General features: G+C 48.2%; 10 protein-coding genes across 10 annotated transcripts; 6 read left to right on the top strand and 4 right to left on the bottom strand.

Annotated features, from left to right (window-relative positions):
- Positions 1 to 2,619: 2,619 nt before the first annotated feature.
- Positions 2,620 to 6,368, top strand: CLUP02_01215 (uncharacterized protein; the record flags this gene model as incomplete). The annotated part of the gene is made up of 17 exons (XM_049280257.1): positions 2,620 to 2,650; positions 2,713 to 2,788; positions 2,923 to 3,210; positions 3,269 to 3,439; positions 3,504 to 3,581; positions 3,650 to 3,760; positions 3,830 to 4,015; positions 4,138 to 4,265; positions 4,369 to 4,472; positions 4,509 to 4,658; positions 5,093 to 5,214; positions 5,269 to 5,299; positions 5,363 to 5,494; positions 5,550 to 5,617; positions 5,668 to 5,947; positions 5,977 to 6,227; positions 6,308 to 6,368. 17 exons carry the CDS (start codon positions 2,620 to 2,622, stop codon positions 6,366 to 6,368), a joined length of 2,268 nt encoding a protein of 755 aa, XP_049136214.1.
- Positions 6,369 to 6,433: 65 nt separating this feature from the next.
- Positions 6,434 to 10,128, bottom strand: CLUP02_01214 (uncharacterized protein; the record flags this gene model as incomplete). Its single annotated transcript, XM_049280256.1, has 16 exons — positions 6,434 to 6,619; positions 6,704 to 6,739; positions 6,794 to 6,835; positions 6,886 to 6,969; positions 7,020 to 7,235; positions 7,566 to 7,812; positions 7,913 to 8,018; positions 8,080 to 8,296; positions 8,354 to 8,394; positions 8,483 to 8,501; positions 8,608 to 8,962; positions 9,170 to 9,218; positions 9,256 to 9,354; positions 9,422 to 9,586; positions 9,651 to 9,963; positions 10,093 to 10,128. The coding sequence occupies 16 exons, from the start codon at positions 10,126 to 10,128 to the stop codon at positions 6,434 to 6,436; spliced, it is 2,211 nt and encodes a 736-aa protein (XP_049136213.1).
- Positions 10,129 to 10,172: 44 nt separating this feature from the next.
- On the bottom strand, positions 10,173 to 10,848 carry CLUP02_01213 (uncharacterized protein; the record flags this gene model as incomplete). Its single annotated transcript, XM_049280255.1, has 3 exons — positions 10,173 to 10,254; positions 10,316 to 10,573; positions 10,700 to 10,848. The coding sequence occupies 3 exons, from the start codon at positions 10,846 to 10,848 to the stop codon at positions 10,173 to 10,175; spliced, it is 489 nt and encodes a 162-aa protein (XP_049136212.1).
- Positions 10,849 to 11,087: 239 nt separating this feature from the next.
- On the bottom strand, positions 11,088 to 12,091 carry CLUP02_01212 (uncharacterized protein; the record flags this gene model as incomplete). The annotated part of the gene is made up of 3 exons (XM_049280254.1): positions 11,088 to 11,112; positions 11,447 to 11,610; positions 11,915 to 12,091. 3 exons carry the CDS (start codon positions 12,089 to 12,091, stop codon positions 11,088 to 11,090), a joined length of 366 nt encoding a protein of 121 aa, XP_049136211.1.
- A 612-nt stretch (positions 12,092 to 12,703) lies between these two features.
- CLUP02_01211 (uncharacterized protein) lies at positions 12,704 to 13,613 on the top strand (the record flags this gene model as incomplete). The annotated part of the gene is made up of 5 exons (XM_049280253.1): positions 12,704 to 12,900; positions 12,961 to 13,122; positions 13,169 to 13,213; positions 13,280 to 13,319; positions 13,533 to 13,613. 5 exons carry the CDS (start codon positions 12,704 to 12,706, stop codon positions 13,611 to 13,613), a joined length of 525 nt encoding a protein of 174 aa, XP_049136210.1.
- Positions 13,614 to 13,763: 150 nt separating this feature from the next.
- On the bottom strand, positions 13,764 to 15,183 carry CLUP02_01210 (uncharacterized protein; the record flags this gene model as incomplete). The annotated part of the gene is made up of 2 exons (XM_049280252.1): positions 13,764 to 14,547; positions 15,032 to 15,183. 2 exons carry the CDS (start codon positions 15,181 to 15,183, stop codon positions 13,764 to 13,766), a joined length of 936 nt encoding a protein of 311 aa, XP_049136209.1.
- A 1,039-nt stretch (positions 15,184 to 16,222) lies between these two features.
- On the top strand, positions 16,223 to 18,155 carry CLUP02_01209 (uncharacterized protein; the record flags this gene model as incomplete). The annotated part of the gene is made up of 7 exons (XM_049280251.1): positions 16,223 to 16,519; positions 16,573 to 16,846; positions 16,907 to 17,004; positions 17,088 to 17,134; positions 17,213 to 17,485; positions 17,760 to 17,912; positions 17,996 to 18,155. The coding sequence occupies 7 exons, from the start codon at positions 16,223 to 16,225 to the stop codon at positions 18,153 to 18,155; spliced, it is 1,302 nt and encodes a 433-aa protein (XP_049136208.1).
- A 115-nt stretch (positions 18,156 to 18,270) lies between these two features.
- Positions 18,271 to 18,621, top strand: CLUP02_01208 (uncharacterized protein; the record flags this gene model as incomplete). Its single annotated transcript, XM_049280250.1, has 2 exons — positions 18,271 to 18,464; positions 18,522 to 18,621. 2 exons carry the CDS (start codon positions 18,271 to 18,273, stop codon positions 18,619 to 18,621), a joined length of 294 nt encoding a protein of 97 aa, XP_049136207.1.
- Positions 18,622 to 18,663: 42 nt separating this feature from the next.
- On the top strand, positions 18,664 to 19,554 carry CLUP02_01207 (uncharacterized protein; the record flags this gene model as incomplete). Its single annotated transcript, XM_049280249.1, has 1 exon — positions 18,664 to 19,554. The coding sequence occupies one exon, from the start codon at positions 18,664 to 18,666 to the stop codon at positions 19,552 to 19,554; it is 891 nt and encodes a 296-aa protein (XP_049136206.1).
- A 940-nt stretch (positions 19,555 to 20,494) lies between these two features.
- CLUP02_01206 (uncharacterized protein) lies at positions 20,495 to 21,886 on the top strand (the record flags this gene model as incomplete). The annotated part of the gene is made up of 8 exons (XM_049280248.1): positions 20,495 to 20,594; positions 20,641 to 20,722; positions 21,200 to 21,259; positions 21,315 to 21,379; positions 21,461 to 21,564; positions 21,617 to 21,659; positions 21,709 to 21,735; positions 21,840 to 21,886. The coding sequence occupies 8 exons, from the start codon at positions 20,495 to 20,497 to the stop codon at positions 21,884 to 21,886; spliced, it is 528 nt and encodes a 175-aa protein (XP_049136205.1).
- Between the last annotated feature and the right edge of the window lie 42 nt (positions 21,887 to 21,928).

Here is a 21,928-nt window from a genome sequence, read left to right as displayed (position 1 = left end):
GTTTAGCCCGATATATCCCTATTTATAATAATTAAAATATTTTAATATATTAGTATTACGCTCGGGTTTATTTTATTATTCTATAAGTAGTATTTACTATTATAATAAGCTTACTTATTATCGTATTACTTATATACTAAAGGTATATATAGTCTTTTATATTAGCTCGTAATATTATTTATCTCTCTTTCTAAATATTTTTACTATTTTTACTATTGAGCTTGTTTTTTTATTAGTATCTAAGTTCTTATTTATATTTAATAAATACTTACCGGGGTCTACGTAAAGTTTAATAATAATCTTTATTTCCGTAAAGGTATATTGGGGTACTTTATAGTCGTTTATTAGCTTTTTATAAGTAAGTTTATTAAAAACTCTTTATTAAAACATAATATCCTTCTCTTTATCCGGGATTTAAAAATATATACGTTAGTTAAACCCTTATTAGTATACTTTTAGTAGTCTTTTCTAAATCTTAATTACTTATTATAAAAAAGTAGAGATTATCTCTTTACTTTTTTAAGTAAATAATAGTCCGTTCCGAACTATTTTAGTATTCTTTATTATATTATCGGGCTTTTTAAAGCGTTTTTTAAACGCCTCTTTAATCTTTAACTATTCCCGTTTATTATTTTTATTTTACATACCGAACTAATCTTTTATATTATGCTAAAATCCCGTCCTAAAAATTAGGATTTTTTATTAATTTATTTTAATTAGATCTTTCATTCTTAGTCTATTTACCTAGGCTTTAACTAGGTCTAAGTATTTTTTTATTAATATATTACGGTTATAATTAATAAAAATTAGACTTTAAGAAAAAGAGAATATATTTATAATATTATAAGGTTTTATATATATAGCTATGCGTTTAATAAGAGTACTTAGGGTAAAGACAATAGGACTTAATATACTTAATAATAATAAAATAGGGTTATTTACTCTTAGCTCTAAAAATTACTATATTAAACGTATAATATTAGGGGAATTAAGGGAAATAGAGTTTACTATATTTTATTATCTTATCGTATTAAATATTAGTAGGAAAAGGTTTAGTAAATATCTTACTATTAATATAACTATTATTATTACTTAAGTATTATTAATATCGTTAAGATTTTAACTTTATTCTATCCTCATAAGCCTTCTTACTTAAATAGAATACTAAAGTTATTAAATAAGACTTTATATTATAATAAAGGGTTCTTTAGAATAAGTTAGTATTTTATAAAGGGAAGTATAGGTTTTTCTAGTTATTAAAGATTTAAATTACTTAGTTCTGAATATTACCCTTAGGCCTCTTTAATTATAGTAATTTATAAGTAAAGAGGAGAGGTTTCCTCTTTTCTAAGGGGGCTCTAAAATAAGCTATATTCTATTTTAGTTTAGTATTTTTCGCTCGGGCTATTTACTTCTTTCTTACGTTATTATAACTTACTAATTAAATAACATAGCTTAGTATCTATCGAGGTCCTTATTATTTTTTATTTAATAAGTCTTTTTTTATTATATTAGTAAAACCGCTAAGTTTACTTAGCGTTTTTTAAAATACTTCCTACTACTAAGTAGGTAATACTAAAATAAAAAAAGTATAATATTTTTAAAATAAGTAAGTCCGCAAACTTATTTCTAGCTCCCGCTCTTTTTAAATATTTAAAGCTTGCTCTATATAGTATAATCGATATTTATAACCTTTATTATTAGAGTTAAAAGTTACGGATTTTTAAAAACTATAAGTAATAATTAGTAATATAAGCGTCCCCGAGTAGGCTTTATCTAGGCTTAAGTAAAGAAAATTTTTATTAAAGTAGAAGATCGTAAGGGTAAAAAAATTTCGTCCTCGAGGGTTAATAAATAAAGTAATATTTTACTAGCTATATCTCGCTATATAGGGATTAACGCTCTCGTTACTTCGTAATATTCGTAATAATATATATTTCCCTCGGCCTATTTTTCTATATCTCTCGTAATTTTAAGAATATTAATTATTTAGATATATTCGCTTCTTATTCTCGTTTTCCGTATTCCCTTTAAATAGCAAAATTCTTATTTTAATCCTTTTTCTCTCGTAATATTATCGTTTTTTATAAAGTATATAAAGCTCTTACTAGCCCCTCGGTTTATTATAAGATTTAGTATTAATCCTTATATATAAATAACGTACTTAATACGTATATTATAATTCTATTCGCTCGTATTTCTTAACCCGGCCTTTTATAGTTTTTAAGGTATATAATGCGGTATAATCCGATAATATTCTATATAATATATAATAATCTCGTATTATAATTATAATTATAATAATACTCCTCGGGTAAGTAGTAGCCGTCCGATCTCTTTATTGATAAATATTAGAAAAAAAAGAACCGTCTTATTAATAAGTAATAAGAATAAAAAGTAAAAGATTTAATAATAACTTAACAGACCGAAGGGTATTAAAATTACCCTCTAATCCGCCTCTAGGTATTATTAAAAAGTAATAGTAATTAATACTTAATTTCTCTAAGTCTAAACTATGCCGTTAGTACGGTGCTAAGTCCTTCTACTGATTATGTAATAATACATACTGTGGGTGGGGGGTGGTGGTGCCAGCTTCTCACACCTTTCCAACCTCACCTCATGGACCTCCACCTTCCTCTACTATTACTTTGTTACTTCCTTCCTTCCTCCCGTCAACTAATACCTTAGGTAGGTATCTACGGACTATCTCAGTGCACCGCTCCTTCCATCTGTACTCCGTCAGGTACCTTACTGGTGCACAATTCGGAATTCCTCAGTTATCCATCTGGTTCGTATTTCTGTTTGTTCTTCTGGGAGTACGTACCTCACTTATTTCTCCCCGTTTGACCTCAATCCACCCTCCACCAACTCTATCAACTCCATCAATGATATCCCAATCTGGCTGTGTGCCTGTTTGGCCAGTGACACACCATCCGACCTCTTCCCTCCAGTTTCAGGAACATTACCATTTCTCATCGACAACGTCAAACCCGTCACTCCCGTTACAATACCTACCATTGCAACGTACGAACTCGATCGGCTCCTTAGTTCCAGGGGCTGGGCTCGAACGAACGCCACTATTCTGCATCCATCGCGAATTCGCCATCGCCTCTGCCGGTACGGGTCTGGAATCACATCCCGCTGGCCGGCACACAAGCGGCCACCATCCATCACCAATCCCCACTACTTGTGCTTGAAGCTCGGAACTTTGTGTTCCCTCTCGCCCTCTCGCGGCCTCGCCCTGTCTGCACACTGCACACTGATGGAGCAATTCAACGGCCTGGCAACGTGCAATGCTTCACTCCGAACCCTCCACCTTCTCATCCACAGCTCTAGTCTCTACCGAGTACTGCCTAAGACCCCCAGTCCGTCCACACAGGCCAGCCCTCTCAAGGATTGAGGCTGCACCATTGCTGCATCTGCCCGCCTTTGGTTCTCTGTCCTTGCGAGACGATCACTGCTACCTGCATACCTCGAACACCATGCACAACACAGACCCCCAGTCGACCTGATCCGTATCAGATAGAGCTTCCGAATCCCAGCACCCAACTCAAAGCACTTCAATTGGCGTTGCCTGCTGAGTGCCAATCAATGCTCGCCTCTCTCTGTTCAACGTCTCTACCATTGTGGGGAATTGGCCAACAATGAGGTCCATCGCAATGTCCCGCCGCTACGATGAGACGCACTCTATTACATCACCAAGCTTCACTGCCAGTCGGGGCATTCGTTACATGTCTCACTCAGGGCCGAAGGAACGAACGTTGCTGCACATATCGATATATTCGTCCACCTGCCACATCAATTCGCTCCTTGGCCACACCCATTGAAGTTACCCATCCCGGTCTGGCCTACCTTTTGGACCCCGGATATCAGTTCCTCGTCAATGCCCCTGGAAAAAACCATCCGATGGCAGCCCAATGACATGGGAAGACGGAACAGCCTTGCTATTGCACCTTCATCGGCCGCTAATCAGCTTCACACTCGTCCAGCATGCAACCTCACCGGCCGCTTCCCCGTGCATGACTGAAGTACGGATTAAGGTATGGCTGCATGTTGAGAGCATGGTTCAACCCACGGCCGCCTCATTCATTGACCGTCGCTTAGACCAATTTTTTCAAGCTGATGCACAAGCTTCAGGTACGTAACGTGCCCTCCACTCTTCTCCTTGCCATCACGATGCTACCCCGGAACGGGTGGTCAATTCCCCCGCCGCAACCACCATCTTGACCGTGCCTCAACTATCTTGCCGGCTAGCTGCTTGTTGGGTAAGCTCGTTATTCGGGTTGTTAGGCACCTACGTGACAGATTTTCGACGATTTTGGCATGCGTGCTGTCTGACATCTTGTTTGCCCTCGTGTTACCTTCAAGGTATCATACGAAAGGCCGATTGGTCTCGAAAGTCTCTGAGAAGATGCGATGGAGCAGCCATATTGCTCTTGAAGTCGGAGACTTCATATGCATCCGGTGAAAGCGTGAAATAGGGCGGCCGATCCGACTTGTCAAATCAGCTTCTCGTGGCGCCAGCAAACCTTGCAAGATATTCGACGTTGAGGGGGCTGAGAGACATCAACATCAAACGGCGACGTTTTTCCCCCGAGAGGGACCCCTGGAATCTGTATATTACGCAGTACGCCACTCCGGAAAGTTTCCTATGTACCGTGGCGACCTTGTCGAGCTGCTAGGGCAGTACTAAGTAGTCGAGCCTGACTTGCAACCTAACTGCACCTCGCTGAGACCATAGTTCGACTAGCGGATTGAGTTGAACGAGCCTTGATAAAATTTTCCTCCGCTTCGGAGTTGTGGGTTGATGGGCAGAGCTCGCCCACCCCTGCCATGTCGTACATCGTCTTGGCTTCACTGCAGGGGTCGTGTGTTTGCTTTGCCGTCGAACTAGGTAGCCTCTCTAGCCGTCTAGATCGTTATCGCTCCCGGTTGAGTTTCCGCTTTGATCACAGGTGTATTAGCTATTTTACATCCGGCTGAGGATGAACAATCCTTCCGGCAGCCATCAATCAAAGCATCGAGAGCGGGCTAGGGACCATTCGATGAACGAGAATCGTTCTGCCAGACGTTATCTGGCCAGCCCTGACAGAACCAACTAACAATCAATGATCGACATCCATCACACGAGACCGAGCCTCACGGCACAGTGGCAGAGTGGTTCCTGGCCCTGTTGATAGGATCCAGTCACTTAATTGTGCTGAGGCTAGGATTGTGCGGCTGGATTACTTCACAGTCTCAATGCAACTGTGATATTCATGCTTGTAGAGCCACGAAAGGCCTAATCAGCCTGGCCAACGTGCTAATATTTGTGCTTAGTTTTACAGCCGATGGAGGATGTCTATATCAAATACCGCAATAGCTTCCCATATTGTCCGACGGAGTCGACCGACTCAAAGCTCTCATCACATATCATTTCGTGACGGATCACGTTGACCATCCACATTATAATGATTTCGAGGTTGTTGCTGGGGGCCCTGGATGCTTGGCAACTGTTGCCCCACGCATTGCTGCTCCATCTTACATTCGATCGCTCAGATCAATGTCAGGATCTCACACGCCAGGAAGCAGCCGAGTGGCATCGAGGGCGAGCCGAGCTGGCCGGCCTGTCTATGCCGTATGACATTTCAATACTATTGCGATCGACTTCCACTACTCTTCCAATAGTGTCGTGGCAGAATCACGGCGTTTGCATCTCGTGCGGTTGCCGGCGCAAGATGTGCAAATGTATGACCGACTTAAGCGGCCTGAAGCGAGCAGCCGTCACCCTAGCGGCAGCGGCAACGGCAACCATGGGAAAACGTCATTCTCAGATGCTTTTGAATCTCACGACATTAAACACTTGGACACCGCGCTTATCGGGATCACAGCAGGATCCATAGCGATGGAAGTTTTAGCCACGCCGCGCAAACCGCAATCTATCCTCAGCTTTCCATACAGGCCGGGGGTACCACCAAGTGCTGTGCAGCGAATGAGAGACTGCTGTGCCACTTTGACGTCCTTATTGGCAGTCAGCTATCCCTCGCGTACGGCATGACGGGTACAGAATCGTCGATAAGTGGCTCTCAAAACGCCTTTTTTGACATGCGAATCCTCCATTCATATATATCCCCACTGAGGGGAGGCCATGCGGGATTAAACCTCACAAAATCGCAGGCCAACGACACCTTCCCGACTTGTATTTTACGCAGGTCGCCAATTCGAGTCTTTCGGGAGTTCCGCGTCCCGTGACGATGAGTGGATGCGGCCGAGGATAGGGACTTTGCTCTCAAGAATGATGAGGGTTGCCTGCTCGACCATCACCAAGAGAAGTTGAGAAGCTCATTTTCGAGTTTCCATTGGAGAATTTGACATGTCTCAGCAGATGAGTAACACACCACCTCGTGGCATCACGGAACCTGCGCCGTGAAAGAGCTCGCTTACCCCTGTCCTGTCATCCCTCTGGGCAGGCGGGGAAACCAGGTGAACTGACTCTTTCATCCGCCCAAAAACGCGAAACGAGGCAGATTCGCAGCATCTTATCAAGCACGAACAACACTCTTTGGGTAATGGGCAGGGGGGCCACAGACATGAATGAAATCCCGGCATCTCCCCAGTCGACCATCCGATCACGTCTGTACTGCAGCACTTACATCTGCAGAGATCATCACCGCCGAGAATATCCTTGTCCCATCACATCTGTTCGCACCCGCGCTTTACTCACCTCGTCCCACACGCCGCCACGGTGACCGACAATAGTCTAAGATCTGATGGCGTGCGCTCCATCTTGACATCTGGAAGTCAATTGCAGCACGTCAAAAAAGATGAAGGGTAAACCGGCATGACCGGCCGTGCGCTGGGAGGGTCAGTCTGCTAGAAATCCCATTTTCTCCAAAGAGAAGAGACACAAAAGCTGTTGGACCCCTGGACCCAACCGCCGTGCCGCCCTACAGACCGCATGCGGCCTAGGCGCGTGTGATTCGGACGGCGCTATCTGTGATTCGACATGGTGCCCCGTTGGTCCACCACCGTCCGTCCACCCAGGCTCCCCCATCCGCCATCGTCCTCCCGCCGTTTACGGCCGGCACGAGCCATGAGCAAACGTCCGCAGATGACGGGCACGCTAGGCTAGCTAGCACTCGCACGCGCGGGGCGACGCGGAAGAGATGCACGGGTTGGTTGAAGAGGTGTAACGATGGAGAGGTGTGGCGGGATGCGGACCGGGGGGGACAGACTGGGGACGGGGTGCCCGCGGTCTACTATCGATGTGATGGAGACCCGACGTAAGCATTTGGCTGGCGGCTGTTGGTGGCGTTGGAGCTTGAGAGAGCTTTCTTTGACTTACACAGGTATGAGAGTCCGGTTCACTCGATTTTGTTCCTGCTCGTATTTGCTAAGCTATGTATGCTTGTCTCGGCGGAATCATTCTAGGGCTTCCCCTGAAGCGGCTGCGGTTACGTACCTTGTTTGTTGAGTTTCTTACTGGCGGCAAGGTAAGGTACCAAACGAAATAAAAAATGAGGTGGCTGGGGGGGAGGAATAGGGCTGGTTATTCGAGGCGAGAAAATATCTCGTGGACGGTGGACCTGTAGATCCACGATGGAGGCAAAAACACAAGCCCGGAGAACACATGGAATGGAAGCTGAGAGGACCGCCTCGCTGGACGAGCAAGCGCTGAGCAGCAGTGAACGGCGGCGGTGAGCGTTGTAAGCGAAGCTGATGCATGGTGCGCGGTCATGTGCCCTCGTGCAACATACGACGAGGGGAGGGACCTTTTGTTCGCCGGGCGGTTGGGGAGGAGGCAAAATAGCATGGACAGAGAGAGAGGCTTCTCTGCGTCCGGTGGTTTGTGCCACGACGATAGGAGATCTTTAATTGTTTATTGCTTTTTCCTCGTGGTCTTTCGTGCTCGTAGGATGCCGTTGTCGAGCACGTGGTTTTTCCTGTGCCTTGGTTGATGCAGGAGTAGGTAAGTATTTCGTGGGGGGCTGGGCTAGGCACGTTGGCATGGGGCAGAATTTCCCATGTCTTGGAAGTGGCTGTAAAGTGTTTTTTTTTGCTTAGCTGTCTGGAGGAGACCTTTTTCCGAGAGCGGCGGACCTAGTGTATGGAGTACGTTGACGTGGTATCCCAATGTCTCACTCTGCGTTTCTGGAAGCATTTTAAACGAGAGGGGAACGTTTCCTCTGGGGGAGACGGGAGAGTTGGGGGTGGGATTGAGAGGGATGGTCTGCGATGTCGGTGAGGTTGTAATCGGCACCTTGGGTGCAGCGCGCGTATGCAGAGCCAGCGAAGCAGGAGAGTGTATTCGATATTGCTGTGCTGTGCTGTTCTTTGCTGTGCGTTTTGTTTCTCGTATTCACAGTCGGTCAACTAGCTTGCTAGACAAGGCAAGTTGCTTGATCGATTGACACTCTGCCATGTGTTGAGACGTGGTTTCTCTCCCTTGGATCTAAACCCACTCAACTAAATCCAACCGGGGTTCATATTAGTAAAGGTCTACTACTGATGTTATCGGTGAACTAGTTCCTTCTCTTGGCAGTACCAAACCCTTTTACTCTAGGTTCGATTCCATTGAGCCAGATCTTGTTATGCAGGGTAAGGTAGTAGATAGGTGCATACACCAACCGCTCTCATGTCAATGCCGGTACGGTACGCAAGCCTTGGTCCCGGCCCGTTGCCCCCGACTGCCGTAGTCTCCACAGTGATCTCCGCCCGGGGGTATGTGGGGCCCGGGGCGGGTCTTAGACGGCTCCCCCGCTCATCAACCGTTTCAAACGGCATTGGGCTTAATTTGACGACGAGCGGGGAATGGGACGGGGAATTTGTGTGCTCTTGATCGGATAGACGGTGTTGGACGGGTTGGATGTGTTGTTGGGAAAACTGCTTTTCTATCCTGCGATAACTCGTGTTTTGCAGCCCTTTCGGAGCTCTAAGGTGTTTCAGGGGTAACCGTCTTCTGCGCATCCGGGGGAGGAGATAGCTGGGAGATGTTGGGGGAAATAAACAAAAAGCTCAGTTGACAATCCAGTTGGAATTAGGTTCCTCCCCCAAACTTCTTGGGTTCGCTTGCGTCTGGAGAGACTTGAGCGTCAGTTTAGGCAAAAAAGATTTGAAATGCAGAGAAAACGAACTTCAACAAATTGCATAAGCTTTGGAATCTGTGTACTATACTGGGGTGGCAACTCACCTCTTGGTCCTATCGCCCAAAAGCGTCACAATATCTTCGTTGTCAAAGGCTCAGTACTGGACAAAGTCTCATCCTCTTTCTCTCACAAGCGATGCAGTGCCTTCGGATTTCAGACTTTAGCCCTTCCTGGCCCAGAAATTGCCAGCTGCAGCTACTGATGTTCGATTTGTTGCGGCTTCGAGAAACTCAGCATAGTGCTCATGCAAGAAATAGGCGCACATGGTTCTCAGACTCTTCGCGTATGTGCATTACAGCTGTTGAAGAACCTAATCAAGCTCTTGAGCCCGATTTCTTCCTTCGACGCACGTAGTGTCTGCATATTCATCGATGAGAATGTGACGAGTCCTCCCGTTCTCAACCTGTTTCGCACTGCTCCAGCCAAGAGCTCAACATTCTGGGGGTGTGGTTCTGAGATAGCTGGCCAGCCACTTGTCATAGGCTTTCTCGTTTTTGCATCACTGCCCTCAGTTTCCGGGTTGACTTAGAATCATTGCGCCTGAATAGCCGGCTAGGTGAGGCTGTGTTTTGAGGCACTCGGTACCCCGGCGATTGCCAAATTCCGGGAAAGGTTGAGAAAGGATCTCCGGCTTCCGTGAGGAGAAGGCAATATGAGTCATCAAGCGATTACAACTAAGGTGAGCAAGAGGTGACGTTGGGCACGCGGAATTTATGAAGGATCCTCGAAAAGTCGAGGTGTACGACAGCCAAGGCTTCAAGGACAAGCAGTTTGAGAAAGCAAATAGTCTTCTCAATTCTTCAGTGTAACTTTTCCGTATCCGCAGGTATCTCATGACCTGTCTCGAAATGCATTGCGCAATGAGGTGATAACCCCCCGGTTATGTGCCGATTCCAATGATCTTCAAATCAAGATCCAATATTGCCAACCCCCCAAGTATCATTCATTCAAGCCTCCCATATCATACTCCAGAAGAGCCAGTGGACCGTCCTGAAAATGCCATGTTGATGCAATCGAATCGATAGTATTGAGGGTCGAATAACGCATCTAGATCTCCGCGTTGATGGGGACGAACTTGGCGCCGGTGGTTTTGGTGTCCTTGGTGTCCTCGTGGAATTCGTCCTTCATGCTGTGTCGTAGATATGATTAGTGAGATGAATTTGGTCCTAATAGATTCCGATTTGGCTTACCTGGGGCGGGAAGGGGTGCATGGCTTCTTGGGGGGAGGAGCCTCCTTCTCGTCGTCCTCATCATCCTCATCGGCCTCCTCGACCTTGGCCTTGGACTTGGCGGGAGTCTTGCGCTTTCTGGGAGTAGCGGGGGTACCGGCCTTCTTGGGGGTAGCAGCCTTCTTGCCAGCCTTCTTGGGAGTGGCGGAGGCAGATGCCTCACCGTCGCCGCCGTCGCCGGCGTTAAGCTCCTTGCGCTGGAGCTTCTGGATGTGCTGCCTGGAGAGACTTGTTAGCATCTAAAGCAAACCCAAAATATCTCGAGAAAGCGGAAGCATAATAAATTCCGAAAGAAAGAATGGGGAGACGAGAGATAATGAACGTGGCAAGGCAGGCAGGAAATACGTGACAGCATTGGCGTTGTAGACATAGCCCTTGGCATGGACTATAGGAAGAACGCGGTCCCAGTCCTCCTTAGAGGGCTTGATGACCGACAGAAGCGCAACCAAAAGGTCAGATCGGGCCTCATCGTTCCAGACGGTGACTGGAGCCATCTTGATTGGCAGTGGGAGGTATGAAAATGGTAATGTAAGGCAGGTGGTAATGAGATAGGCGAGTGGTGGTGATTGGAGTGAAAATAGGAGTGAAGATGAGAGTTCAAAGAAGGAAAAAACTGAGAGATCGCTTGATCTGGGGCTATATGTGGGAAGTGGCGGGAAGGAGAGTGCTGGAGAGGCAGAAGTGGGAAAGGCCGAAGAGAAAATGTGGAAGGCGCACTTCAAGGCAGAAACGGTCATTGTATGACCGAGGGCATGAAGCTCTTCGATGATGAGTGAGTACTGGTCAGTGGATGGAACCATTGTCTTGACCATAGAGACCAAGATCTGCTGGTCGATCTCAGCCGTCCACCGGATCGTTGAGCGAGACATGTTTCAAAGTGCAGTAGGAGAAATGGATAGAAATGTTGTGATGATGATATGTAAGAGGGTGAACAGTTGATAAAGCTTGATGTGAATTGGGTTGAGTATGAGACATGGAAGATGGAAGAGAAGGAAGAGACGCAAGAGGACAAGGTGAGAAATAAATAGAGGCAGAGCAGGGTGAGGGAGGAGGCAACTGCCAGAGTGGAATAGAGAGCAGGAAGATACACACCGGACAGCTTCCCAGGTGATATCCGTGAAGCCATATGCATGAATCTTCAGGATGACGGCGTCCTTGGCTTCCTTCGTAAGGCCTTCGCCTTTGGCAACGGTGTGGAATCCCATAGCCAGAGCCTCGAGGAGGGCCGGATTGGCCCACTTGCCGCCGGGAGCAGACTTCTCAGACATGGTGATTATGTTCGTGTAGTATTGGGTTGGTTGATGGGGAATAATAGATGGAATGTGGAAAAAAAGGTTTGTGTCAGGGAAAGATGTTGGGGCTGGCAGGATGGGTGCGTAGTGTGTAGAGAAGGGGATGAGAATGATATCTTGAGCCACCTGTTTCAGGCAGCGAATGTGACAGACGGGCTCCAGGTTGACTGCAAAAATAAAGAGACGGAAAGAAAACACGACAAGAGAGGCAGGCAGCAAAAACGTGCCACAGCAGAAACTAGACAGATAAACACAAAAAGTCGCATACATACCGGACAGAATCCCACGTGGTGTCCTCAAAGCCATCGCGATGGAGCTTCGCCTCGACACGGTCCTTTGCCTCCTGCGGGAGACTGCCGTTCTTCAGCTCGTCGTAGAAGCCAACAACCAGGCTAAGGAGAAAGGCCGGGTTGGACCACTTTCCTCCCTGCTTGTTGTCAGACATGTTTGCGATGTTGATCTTGATTGTTGTTGATGGTGATGGTGTTTTATGTTGATGTTGAAGATAGCAAGACCGAATACCCTTGGAGATGATATTCTGAAATTGTGTTTTTGTAGAGAGATCACGATAATCGTATGATGGTTGAGGAGGAGAATTGTCAAGTTGTAGAGAAGAAAAGAAAGATTGCTCTCGAGATCGAATCTGAAGGGAATTATATGGAGACCCAAGGAGGCCGGGTCCTCTCGCCGGTTGGTACACGCGCCGGCACTAGAAACCCAAAGGGCGAGAGCACCCTCAGTAGATAGAACCTAAAGGGCGAGAGCCATCTGACTACACGGCATAGAGCAGTATCAAACCTCACTCGTCTGGACGCATTCACGTCTGAACGCATGAATCGTCTCAAAGAACTTAATCGTCTAAACATGAGACGAGAGATTCAAAGAAGAGGAGCATTCTTGCTTGTTGCTTAGGAAATTTAAGTGCAGGACCATCCTCAGCGAACAGGATGCAAGAGCCTTCTGACTACTTCCTGCATAGCCGAGATTAGTATCAAATCTCAGTCGTCTGAACAGATACTCGTCTGAATATCTGAATCGTCTCAAACCAGTCGTCTGAATGCGAGACGAGAAACTCAAAAGGCAACATCATCCTACATCAACAGAACCAGAAGGAAGGGAGCCTCCTGACTACCTGCCAAAAGGCCTAGAGCAGTGCAGATTCTCACTTTCATCGTCTGATCATAACCTCGTCTTGATCTATGAGCTGCCTCAAAGCCTTCGTCTGAATGTCAGACGAACAACCCCCAAGAGAAGGTGCATCTTTCCTGCCTGGCAAACATCACTTGGAAGGCAAGAACCTTCTTGCTGCTCAAGGAAGCCCCATAGGGCGAGAGCACCCTTCCTCAGTACCAAATGGAACGAAAAGGGCAAATGTCTTCTTGCTATTCAATTTCATTCAAAGAGTGAGAACATCTGCTTGCTTGGTGAACAGAACCTAAAGGGCAAGAGTCATTGTACTGGTAGGCAAACAAGCTGGTAAGGAGAACTCATGGGAATAGGAGTCTCTTGGTGAACGAGCTAGCACGGGAAATCCAGAAGGCCAGAGCATTCTAGATATCTCGACTCTGTAGCAAGCCCCTACCTTCATTGTAGCTTAGCTCGTACGGAGGGTGACAGACATGGAGTGTCTTAGTGCATCATCGAACCCTGAGTTGTTCTGGAAGGTAGTAGACGTTCGTCAAAGAGAATGATGAAATAGCGTTTGCTCTCGAGTCCGAGATAGAACCGTCTCGATGGGATGTATGGCAGGTAGAAAGAGGTGGCAAGTTCTGTGAAGTTTATTGTTCTCGAGAACTAGTAGTCTCGATCGAAAAACTCGGTCAATGCCAGTTAAGCATGTATCCTTATAAGTCGAAGGATCACAGACAATGGAAAAACCCAATCAGTCCAAACTCCAAGCACCTCGTCGTGTTCATAAACTCGCTCCTGATGCCGCTACCGCTTTGATGCATAACGCCTTGACCTAACAAAACTGATGGGGAGAAGGAATATCGACTGGCTCGGGTTTATAGATTTGACGCCTAGTCTAAATCAACAAGTTCGCCAAATTCGAATGTATTCGCTGCGTCCGACGCCGCCTTGGCCTCATAAGCTTTCAAGCGGGTCGACCACTACTCTCATGTCTCAGGACCAAAGAAGGAAGCGTGCGGGTCTGAACCGGTCAAGCCGGCTGTGGGATACTCGGAGTTGTAGCTATCAGAAGGGGGTTCGCTGTGCGCGGCCAAAGCTAACACAGCTTCGTCATCGACGAGAGAATGGTCATGGTCATGAGCAGGGTTGTCGAGCTTGATTCTCTTGGCATCGGGGCCGTCTTGTTCGTCATCGTTGTCGTCTTTGAGAGACAAGCCAAGAGCGTCGTCTTTAAGGGGAAGGTCCAGAGACTCCGCCATAAGACTGTCAGGCAGGATGGATGTTTCCAAGTGGGTGTGGTCATCTTGGATAGACTCCTCATGAGTGGGCTGGTGCTCGGGCTGGGGGTCGTGTTGAAGGTCATGCTGGAGGTCATGCTGAAGGTCATGCTGAAGGTCGGGTTGGTGATTGTGTTGAAGGTCGGGCTCGGGACTGGACTGGAAATCGGGCTGATGAAGACTTGACTGAAGATCGGTTATATCGGTATGAAGGTCGGGCTGAATAACAGATTGAGGTTGACCAGCTTGAACTTCTTGATCGAGTCCGACTTGACTAAGTTGGCTAGGCCGGATGGTTTCGCCATTTCGCTCAGCCAAGACGGCGATGGCCATCTGCGCGGCTTGCTGAGGTTGCTTCTTGGGCCTCCCACGACCCGGGCCTGGACGACGAGTGATTGGATTTGTTGTTGGGTCGACCTTGCGAGGGTTATCAGGACTCCCTCCATTTGTCTCACTCTTGTGTTGGGCACGACGAAGGCCCTGAAAGTGTTGTCTGCATTTCGTTAGTTGCTGTATGCAAATGGAACAAATGAGACGGATCCAGGATGAGAAGATGAGAAGGCTATGGTAAAGCAACATCGATGGCAGGTCGTCCCAGCTACAGAGCATCTAGTTGCTTGCAGTGGAACTTTACGAAACGAGGTGACGTGATAGATCTGAGGCCCGACGAAAAATGCGAAAAGGGGCCTTGAAGGCAGTCCTTGACTTCGTCTTTTGTCTTTCATAATAGATTTTAAGGTCCATTCTGGAGGGACCAGAAGGGAAACAGAGAAGAATGAGCACTAAGAAGACTAGGAGAGAATACAGAGCGGGGAAATGCAGATGGTAAGAGAAGGGTCGGCGCAAAAGTGAAGGCGCGTAAGTACGCGCAATGCTCTAGAAATAACGAATCGCAATGACGACGTCTTTGTGCGTTACGAAGAAAGTTGCGCGTAGGGTCGGAAGGTTAAACATGAGAGAGAGGCGCGCCAACTCACCTACAGCCTTCATTGGTGAAGCCGTAACCCAGTGTGCGCATGTGGTTGCCGATGGTTGTCCATTCCGAACCGCTGATGACGCCAATGTTCTTCACAGACAGGATGGTAAAGAACAGATCCTTGTCGGCTCTGTCATTCCAATTTTTATTCATGGCGAATGCGACGGATGATGTCGGCGATTCGCGTGGATGATATCCTGATACTTGTGACTTATACGATTGAAAGTGGATGTGAGATGGTGGCTATCCTTTGCGGTCGAGGATGAGAAATTGGTAGTGTGCTAAGCTCAAGAGAACGATGGGTCGAAAGGTGGTTGGGGGGCGCGAGGCAGGAAAGTCAAGGCGCTGGGTTTTGAGTGGCTCCCTGGCGCGGTTTAACGTTTCGCCGGGCAAGAGCTCGACTTGCACGCACCTCTGCAAAGCCTCAAACCCCGAGAGAAAACTCCAAAAGACTGGAAACAGCTCCTGTAATACTTTCTGGGTGAATACGGTTCTTTTCAGTTAGTTGTAAACAAGTTTGGGGAGGCCATGGATCAAGAGTTATCGTGGCCAAAGACGCCTACAAGACAGCGGGTGGATCTTCCGAAAGACTCCAATGTGCATAATACCCGGCGTTTAGCCGTTCATCAAGCGAGCTGTGGCACCCTGCACTGGCTGCAGGTAGGTTAGCGGCAATTGACGGCGCCCTCCTCAGTGTCGTAGTGCTCCGTTGCATTTGGGCAGACGACTTACAGTAGAGCTTCCAAGTTCTGAATTCTCTTGCTGGCCTGCGCCTGCTGTTCCAACCAAGTGCCTGATGAATATTACACGTTCCATACCTTACCAGAGAAGACCTGAGCGAGCGCGCCTTGCTGCATACGATCCAACATGTTTTTTTCTGCACGGAAATCGTGTTCATGAGCTGCCTGGTCAGTTGTGCCGTGACGGCTGTGCGTTCAGTTCGGTATTACATGGATTCGTGAGACACGTCGAATCTGGCCCGCTGCCCGCCTGCAGCCGACTCGATTGGCCATGATAGCGTATCTGTCAAATGTCTGATTGCGAGACATGGCCGGACGGTGTAAGGTAGCCTTCCGAGTACTCGTAGTCTAAGGGAGATCAACCTCGGGAACCAATGGTGGTGCATTCTGTCTCGGATGCATCTTAACTTAAGCCGCACACTGAGGATGGCGCGACCCTGACAGAATGACAGATGACTGAAGAGGCAACTTCAATTGTGACTACAGAGCTGCGTGAGGCGGTCATCTTCCATGGTCTCTCTGTGGGAAAAACCGCGCGATTTACTCCAATGAGAACAAGAACCAAGGCAGCTTACCTCTTTGAAGCTTCTCCCAAACAGCCGCGGGAGGCCCCTTCACCCAGGTTCCCTGTCGCAATCGCTGCTTTACTCCTCTCCTCACCATCTCAGGCCGGGTTTGGTAGGTGTGGAGAACGGACGCTGTCAGACCTCAGGCAGCAACTGCAGGTCGATCCGTGGGCGATGCGCAAAGTGGGTCTAGATGACACATCACGTGGTTTCGTGGGAATATTGCGAGGACACAGTGCCCCTCGGAATCGCGAGGCGCGTCTCCAAACCACTTCACCCGATCCCACCAACTTCATCGCGTGTCGCCTACGACAACAAACAGGTCTTTGGACGCCATATCTACACGTTTTATGACCTCTAAACCCACTCTATCATTTCATTGCAATTTTTTCTGGTCTCCTAAGTGCTTTTGCTCGTTGAACAATCAATCCGCTGTTCAAATGCCAAACTGGACGGCCATCTCGATTGACCCCTCCCCTCGCCGGCTCGCATCACCAGCAGCCGACGGATGTCCCAGCCAGACACGAGGTTGAGATTACGACAGTATGATTGACTGGAACACGAATCCAGGGGGCACTAAATCGGGCCAAGAGACTCAAACTCTGTTTGCCATTATTCGCCGTAATCCGCATCACAGAAGCTCCATCGCTGCAAGCTTCGCCAACCTTGTGGCTACTAGCCGGTTTACCCCTACCTTAGATGCACAAACCCGGGTGTTCGCAAGCGATTGAGTACACCATGTACGTATCAGAAGGCATCATGCTGCGTCGTCACAAATGTCTGTCGACCGCCTGCTGCGTAAGTTTGTTTGACGACTCGGTGTGGGAAGGCCGCCAATGAATAGTGCGCGAACTGGGAGCTGCAACATGGACATAGCCAATCGCCCCAACCCCCTCCATTTCCGAAGCTACCTTGGACTAACGTACTCGAAAGTGAGTCACACATCCATACCGCATACCTGTCTCATGCCATTAAGATCCCTGTTCCGTTTTCAAGTGGTCCGTTGGGCGTTCCTGGATCTTGCATTGGGGTGGGATGGGGCCCGTTCGACCGCAAAAAAAGTCCCCCCAGAAAAAAGAAGACCCAGAACTGCGTGTCAATTGACGAGTCAATTCTGCCTGCGAGTGCAAACATGGTTGATATCAATTAGTGCTCGCATATCGGCGGACACGCTAGTCGAAATACCTTGCAATTCCTGGCCTTCCGTTCAAACCTTCATTCGTCGGAGAGAGTCCAGTCGACTCCATCATGTCGGGATGGGTGCAGGGGAGGGATCTGCGGACGCCGGAAGGCAAAAAAAATCAAAAAAATGAGAGAGACAGCGCAAGAAGCTAGGGAATTCAAACCACTTTACGCGCAAATGACATGGCCCCGCGCCGCGACACACCTCGGCCCTCTTAGCTCCCATCCACCATTTCATCAGCGCTCAAGTGAGCGTGAGCAGGGCAGCCGTCAAAACCTCCAAGCCATTGGATCCAAATCATCCCATCCCATCCATGGATGCTATGCACTTGCGTCTGCACCTCACCACACCTCACCTGCCACACCACATCATCTCTCCACACCCTCCACAAACGTCACACACCCCCCTCTTCCCCCCTCTCTTCCTATTTCCATGCGTCCCCGTCAAAGCCTGCCGCCGTAACTCCAGGCAACAAGGGACTATTTTGATTCCTTGTGTCTCAACCAAGGGGTTTGCCACTTTTACACCTCAATAAAATGTCGGCCCAAGCGCCGCGGCGTCTTCCCTGAAAGCATCTTCGTTCGACTTTCTTTTTCTTCATACTGTATAGATGCCAACGCCAACTCCAGCTCCTAATCCACAACTACTTGGCCCCATCGAGGCTCGGTACCAGCATCAAGCCGACTTGCATGCCCATTCCCTTTAGTTCCATGGTCCATGGGCCCTCTCCAAGCACCTATAACTACCGTTGATGTCCCGGGGTGTTATCAGGCTGCCTTCTGACGAATCCTCCTTGTCTGCCTCTTTTGTCCGCCTCACCCTCATTGACCACCCACACCAACCGGTGACCGGCCTCGCCCTCAGTGGTTGCACCATTTCCAGATCACAACCTGCTGACTTGGATGCCATATATCTGGGCTTCGCCTTGCCTCACCAATCTTCACAGTGACTCATTTCCTTCATTTCAACTCCACACTTGCCTGTCGTGTGCTGGTTGACTAGGTTGAGCCAAAGCTTCAGCTTCTGTTGCTGTGCACTTCAAATTACTCCCCTTTCCTCCAGCTCACTGGCTTCAATATCGACCTCACCCCCATTCCCATAGCCTGGTCAGCTCGAGGCGAGACAACTCTCCAACACTCTCAACATGTCCTCCAATACAGACAACCAGATGACGAGGTTTCTCTTCGCCATCTTGAAACAGAAGAACCTCAAGGATGTAAGTGCTCTCTACTACTTACTACTATCACATCATATCACCTTGACTGGAGACTTATTCAACCCCCAGATTGACTGGAATGCCGTCGCTCATGATCCCATACTATCACAACCCATCACCAACGGCCATGCTGCTCGCATGAGATACTCCCGTTTCCGCTCGGCAATGCTGGGCCTCGAGCCTCAAAAACGTAACAGAGCCACCGCAAACAAGAACAGGGTCACGAAGAACAAAAAGGAGCAAAAGCCACCGAAAAAGGAAGAAGAGGAGGAAGACGAGAAGAGGGTCAAGCCGGAACCAGGGACTCTGGAGGCTCTCCACCAAGCCGAGGCTCGTGCCAGGTCTCCTGTCAAGGTCAAGCACGAGCATAGCCAGCCCTCCTACCGACAGCAGTTCACACCAACATCCATGGCGTCTCCTACCGCCACGGAATGCCAGCAGGCTTTCCACCCCAGGATGCTCACACCGTGTAGCGACGACATGTTCTCCGCGCCTCACAACTTGCAGTTCAGCCCATCAGCGAGCCTCATGGGCGCTCACCCGACCTTTGATCTCCCATCAGCCATGGCCTGCGCACACGAGCCGGAACAGCAGCATCACCACGAGCACGACCCCAACTCCTGGGCACCGAGTCCAATCTACTCGGCCTTTGATGCCGCCTACGATATCGATGGCTTCGGCGTCGGCTCCTTGTGCGATCACCAGGCCGGTCAGGGGCATACCACCGACGACATGCATGGATCTCCTGTGCTGGGGTCTCTCATGCCTGAGCACATGAACATCAAGAACGAGCACTGGGACACCCATTTCCACCCATGATTAATCCGAACCTGAAAAATGGTTCAAGCGAATACTGGGAGTGGTATTGAGGGAGAGGTCATCTTATACGTTTTGGGTCCGGGTTGGAAAAAAAGAAGATACCTCGGGCTTTTCTCTTCACTGTCGTTGGCCTTTTTCTGTTCTCCCTCTCTTGTCTCATGTCTCTTGTCTCTTTTGTGCTGGTCACTCCTCTACTCACATCGATTGGGACTACCAGATGTACTAATGAATTTACGCGACACCCTGCAAACGGCGTACTGGTCTGGCCTAGAATGTATGCTTCCCGGAAGAAAGCAGGGGGGCCTTTAGAATTTTAAACACATACAATGACGATTTCTATGACGAGTTTCTGCTTCTTGATTTCGCATGCTCTTTTATTAATACGGCGGCCTCGGCCTCGGGTTTGTCCTATCCATCACCTTCTTGCTAAGCCAAGACCTCTTTTTCCGGCAATACCTTTTCCCTTCTAAGATATCAAACCGTGGCACTTCGGCATCAGCATTGATTCTCTACCACCATTTCATGCCTGGTTCCCATGTTCTCACATGTCCTCCTCCGCCTTAGCCTTATTCCATCCAACCCTTTCACCATCAGCCCTAGGCCATCCAGCACCTTAGGCTTTCATTCAACTTGACTTCTTACGTACCTCTCCAAGCAGTGTTCACTAACGGTATGATGTCTATATAAACCCACCACCACTACCCAGTCTGGCGCGCATACATCCCAAGTCATGGATGCTCTAGGGTTTATCTGCCTCTCTATCCTCTCTTCCCTTTGCCAGTAGCTGAATGGACTTGGCGTATTATTGCCCACATCTTACGAGCTATCAATTGCAGAGATGAAGCGAAATCAGGCAGCGACAAAGCAGATAGTGGTGTAAATTCATAACCGGTAAATTGCCCAAGATGAAAGGGCCATATGGCATAAGATTTTGCTCAAGATGAGCACTATTTCATCCGTTGTCAATCCCTATTCCTTCATCAAGATGCCTTTTGCCGAGATTTTTAGCTGTTCTATCCACAGGGATTCATCTCAACCGTGTAAGGCTGGCTGATAAAACCGAGACTAGACGAAGAGAATATACAGATGGTTTGAGGGACCTCCTGAGACGAGACATGAGACGGCACAGCGGTCAGACGACCGCCAGCGAGAAGCAATACATCATGAAGTCATGAGCTACACTGGCTTTAAATAGCTCTCTTAGACAGGGGGAAATCTCCAAACCCACATTTATCTTCTGCCCTCATCGGAACTTTGCTTCATCGCAACAAGTGAGATCTCTCCGTCCCGCTCCCGCTCCCGCTTCCGCTAATCTGGGTTAAGGTTCACTTACCTTATTGCACTATGTGCCAAGCTCCATGATTTCAATTCGTTTTTAGGGAAGCCGGAGACTGCTACATATTCTCATTGCTCCAAGTCTACTTGTTCTTTATCCTTTCTTAGTAAACTTCCAACCCCCTTTCTTATAATCTTTGTCGAAGTCTTTGCTTCTCGTCTTCTACTTGAGTCTTTTACTCTCTTGCATCACAATGTGACCACAAGTCCTTGCCTCCCAATCGTTAGAAAGAAGTGTCCTACTACCTCGTCGCACTCATCAAGAGGTTTTAGGTCTGAGATCACACCTCTCACCTTTCTTGTATGAAAGCCTTCAGGCGGCGAAAAAGTCTCTACTCATCGAGGCGGGTGCCATCGACTCACCCTTGAGGTGAATATGATCTCACAGGGTGGACGAGTTCTATGTACTCACCTTTCGAGGCGAGTGCTATCCCTCAGCATCCTGAGACGAGTGCCTTCTTTAGACGAATGCTATCTCACAGCCCTTTGAGTCAGGGGGCATATGTTCACCTTTCATGACGAGTGCCATCTCCAACTTGTTGAGAAGGATATCATTTCACTACCCTTTGAGACGAGTGCCATCCTACACTTCAGGCGAGTGCTACCCATTCACCTTTTATGGCGGGCACCATCTCTCATATTATTGAGGCGAGCGCCATCCAGTTACCCCTTGAGGTGAGTGCCATCGTAAACTTGGGGCGAGTGCCGTCCAATACTTGAGCCTGAGTACCGTCCCAACTTGAGACGAGTGCCGTCTGTCAACCCTCGAGGTGAGGGTCGTCCCAACTCGAGGCGAGTGCTATCCCATTGACCCTTGAGGCGAGTGCCGTCCCATAGTTGAGGCGAGTGCCAGCTCTCAGATTATAACAGCTCTTTCCTGCTTGACCTCTCTGGCTTTTCGAGATTTTGACTCTCACCTAGGATAATCTCCCCTTTCACCCCCTCCACAGACCTCTTCCTCTTCAACCAACCTCACCTCTCACAACTCCTCGACTAGAGAGCGAGATCTTCGCCCATAGGAGATTAACATCATTACACT

The sequence above is a fragment of the Colletotrichum lupini genome, chromosome 1 (assembly GCF_023278565.1).
Source record: "Colletotrichum lupini chromosome 1, complete sequence".
In the NCBI taxonomy this organism is placed as follows: domain Eukaryota; kingdom Fungi; phylum Ascomycota; class Sordariomycetes; order Glomerellales; family Glomerellaceae; genus Colletotrichum; species Colletotrichum lupini.
Note: the sequence above shows the minus strand (reverse complement) of the source record. Positions and strands in the feature narration are given on the sequence as shown.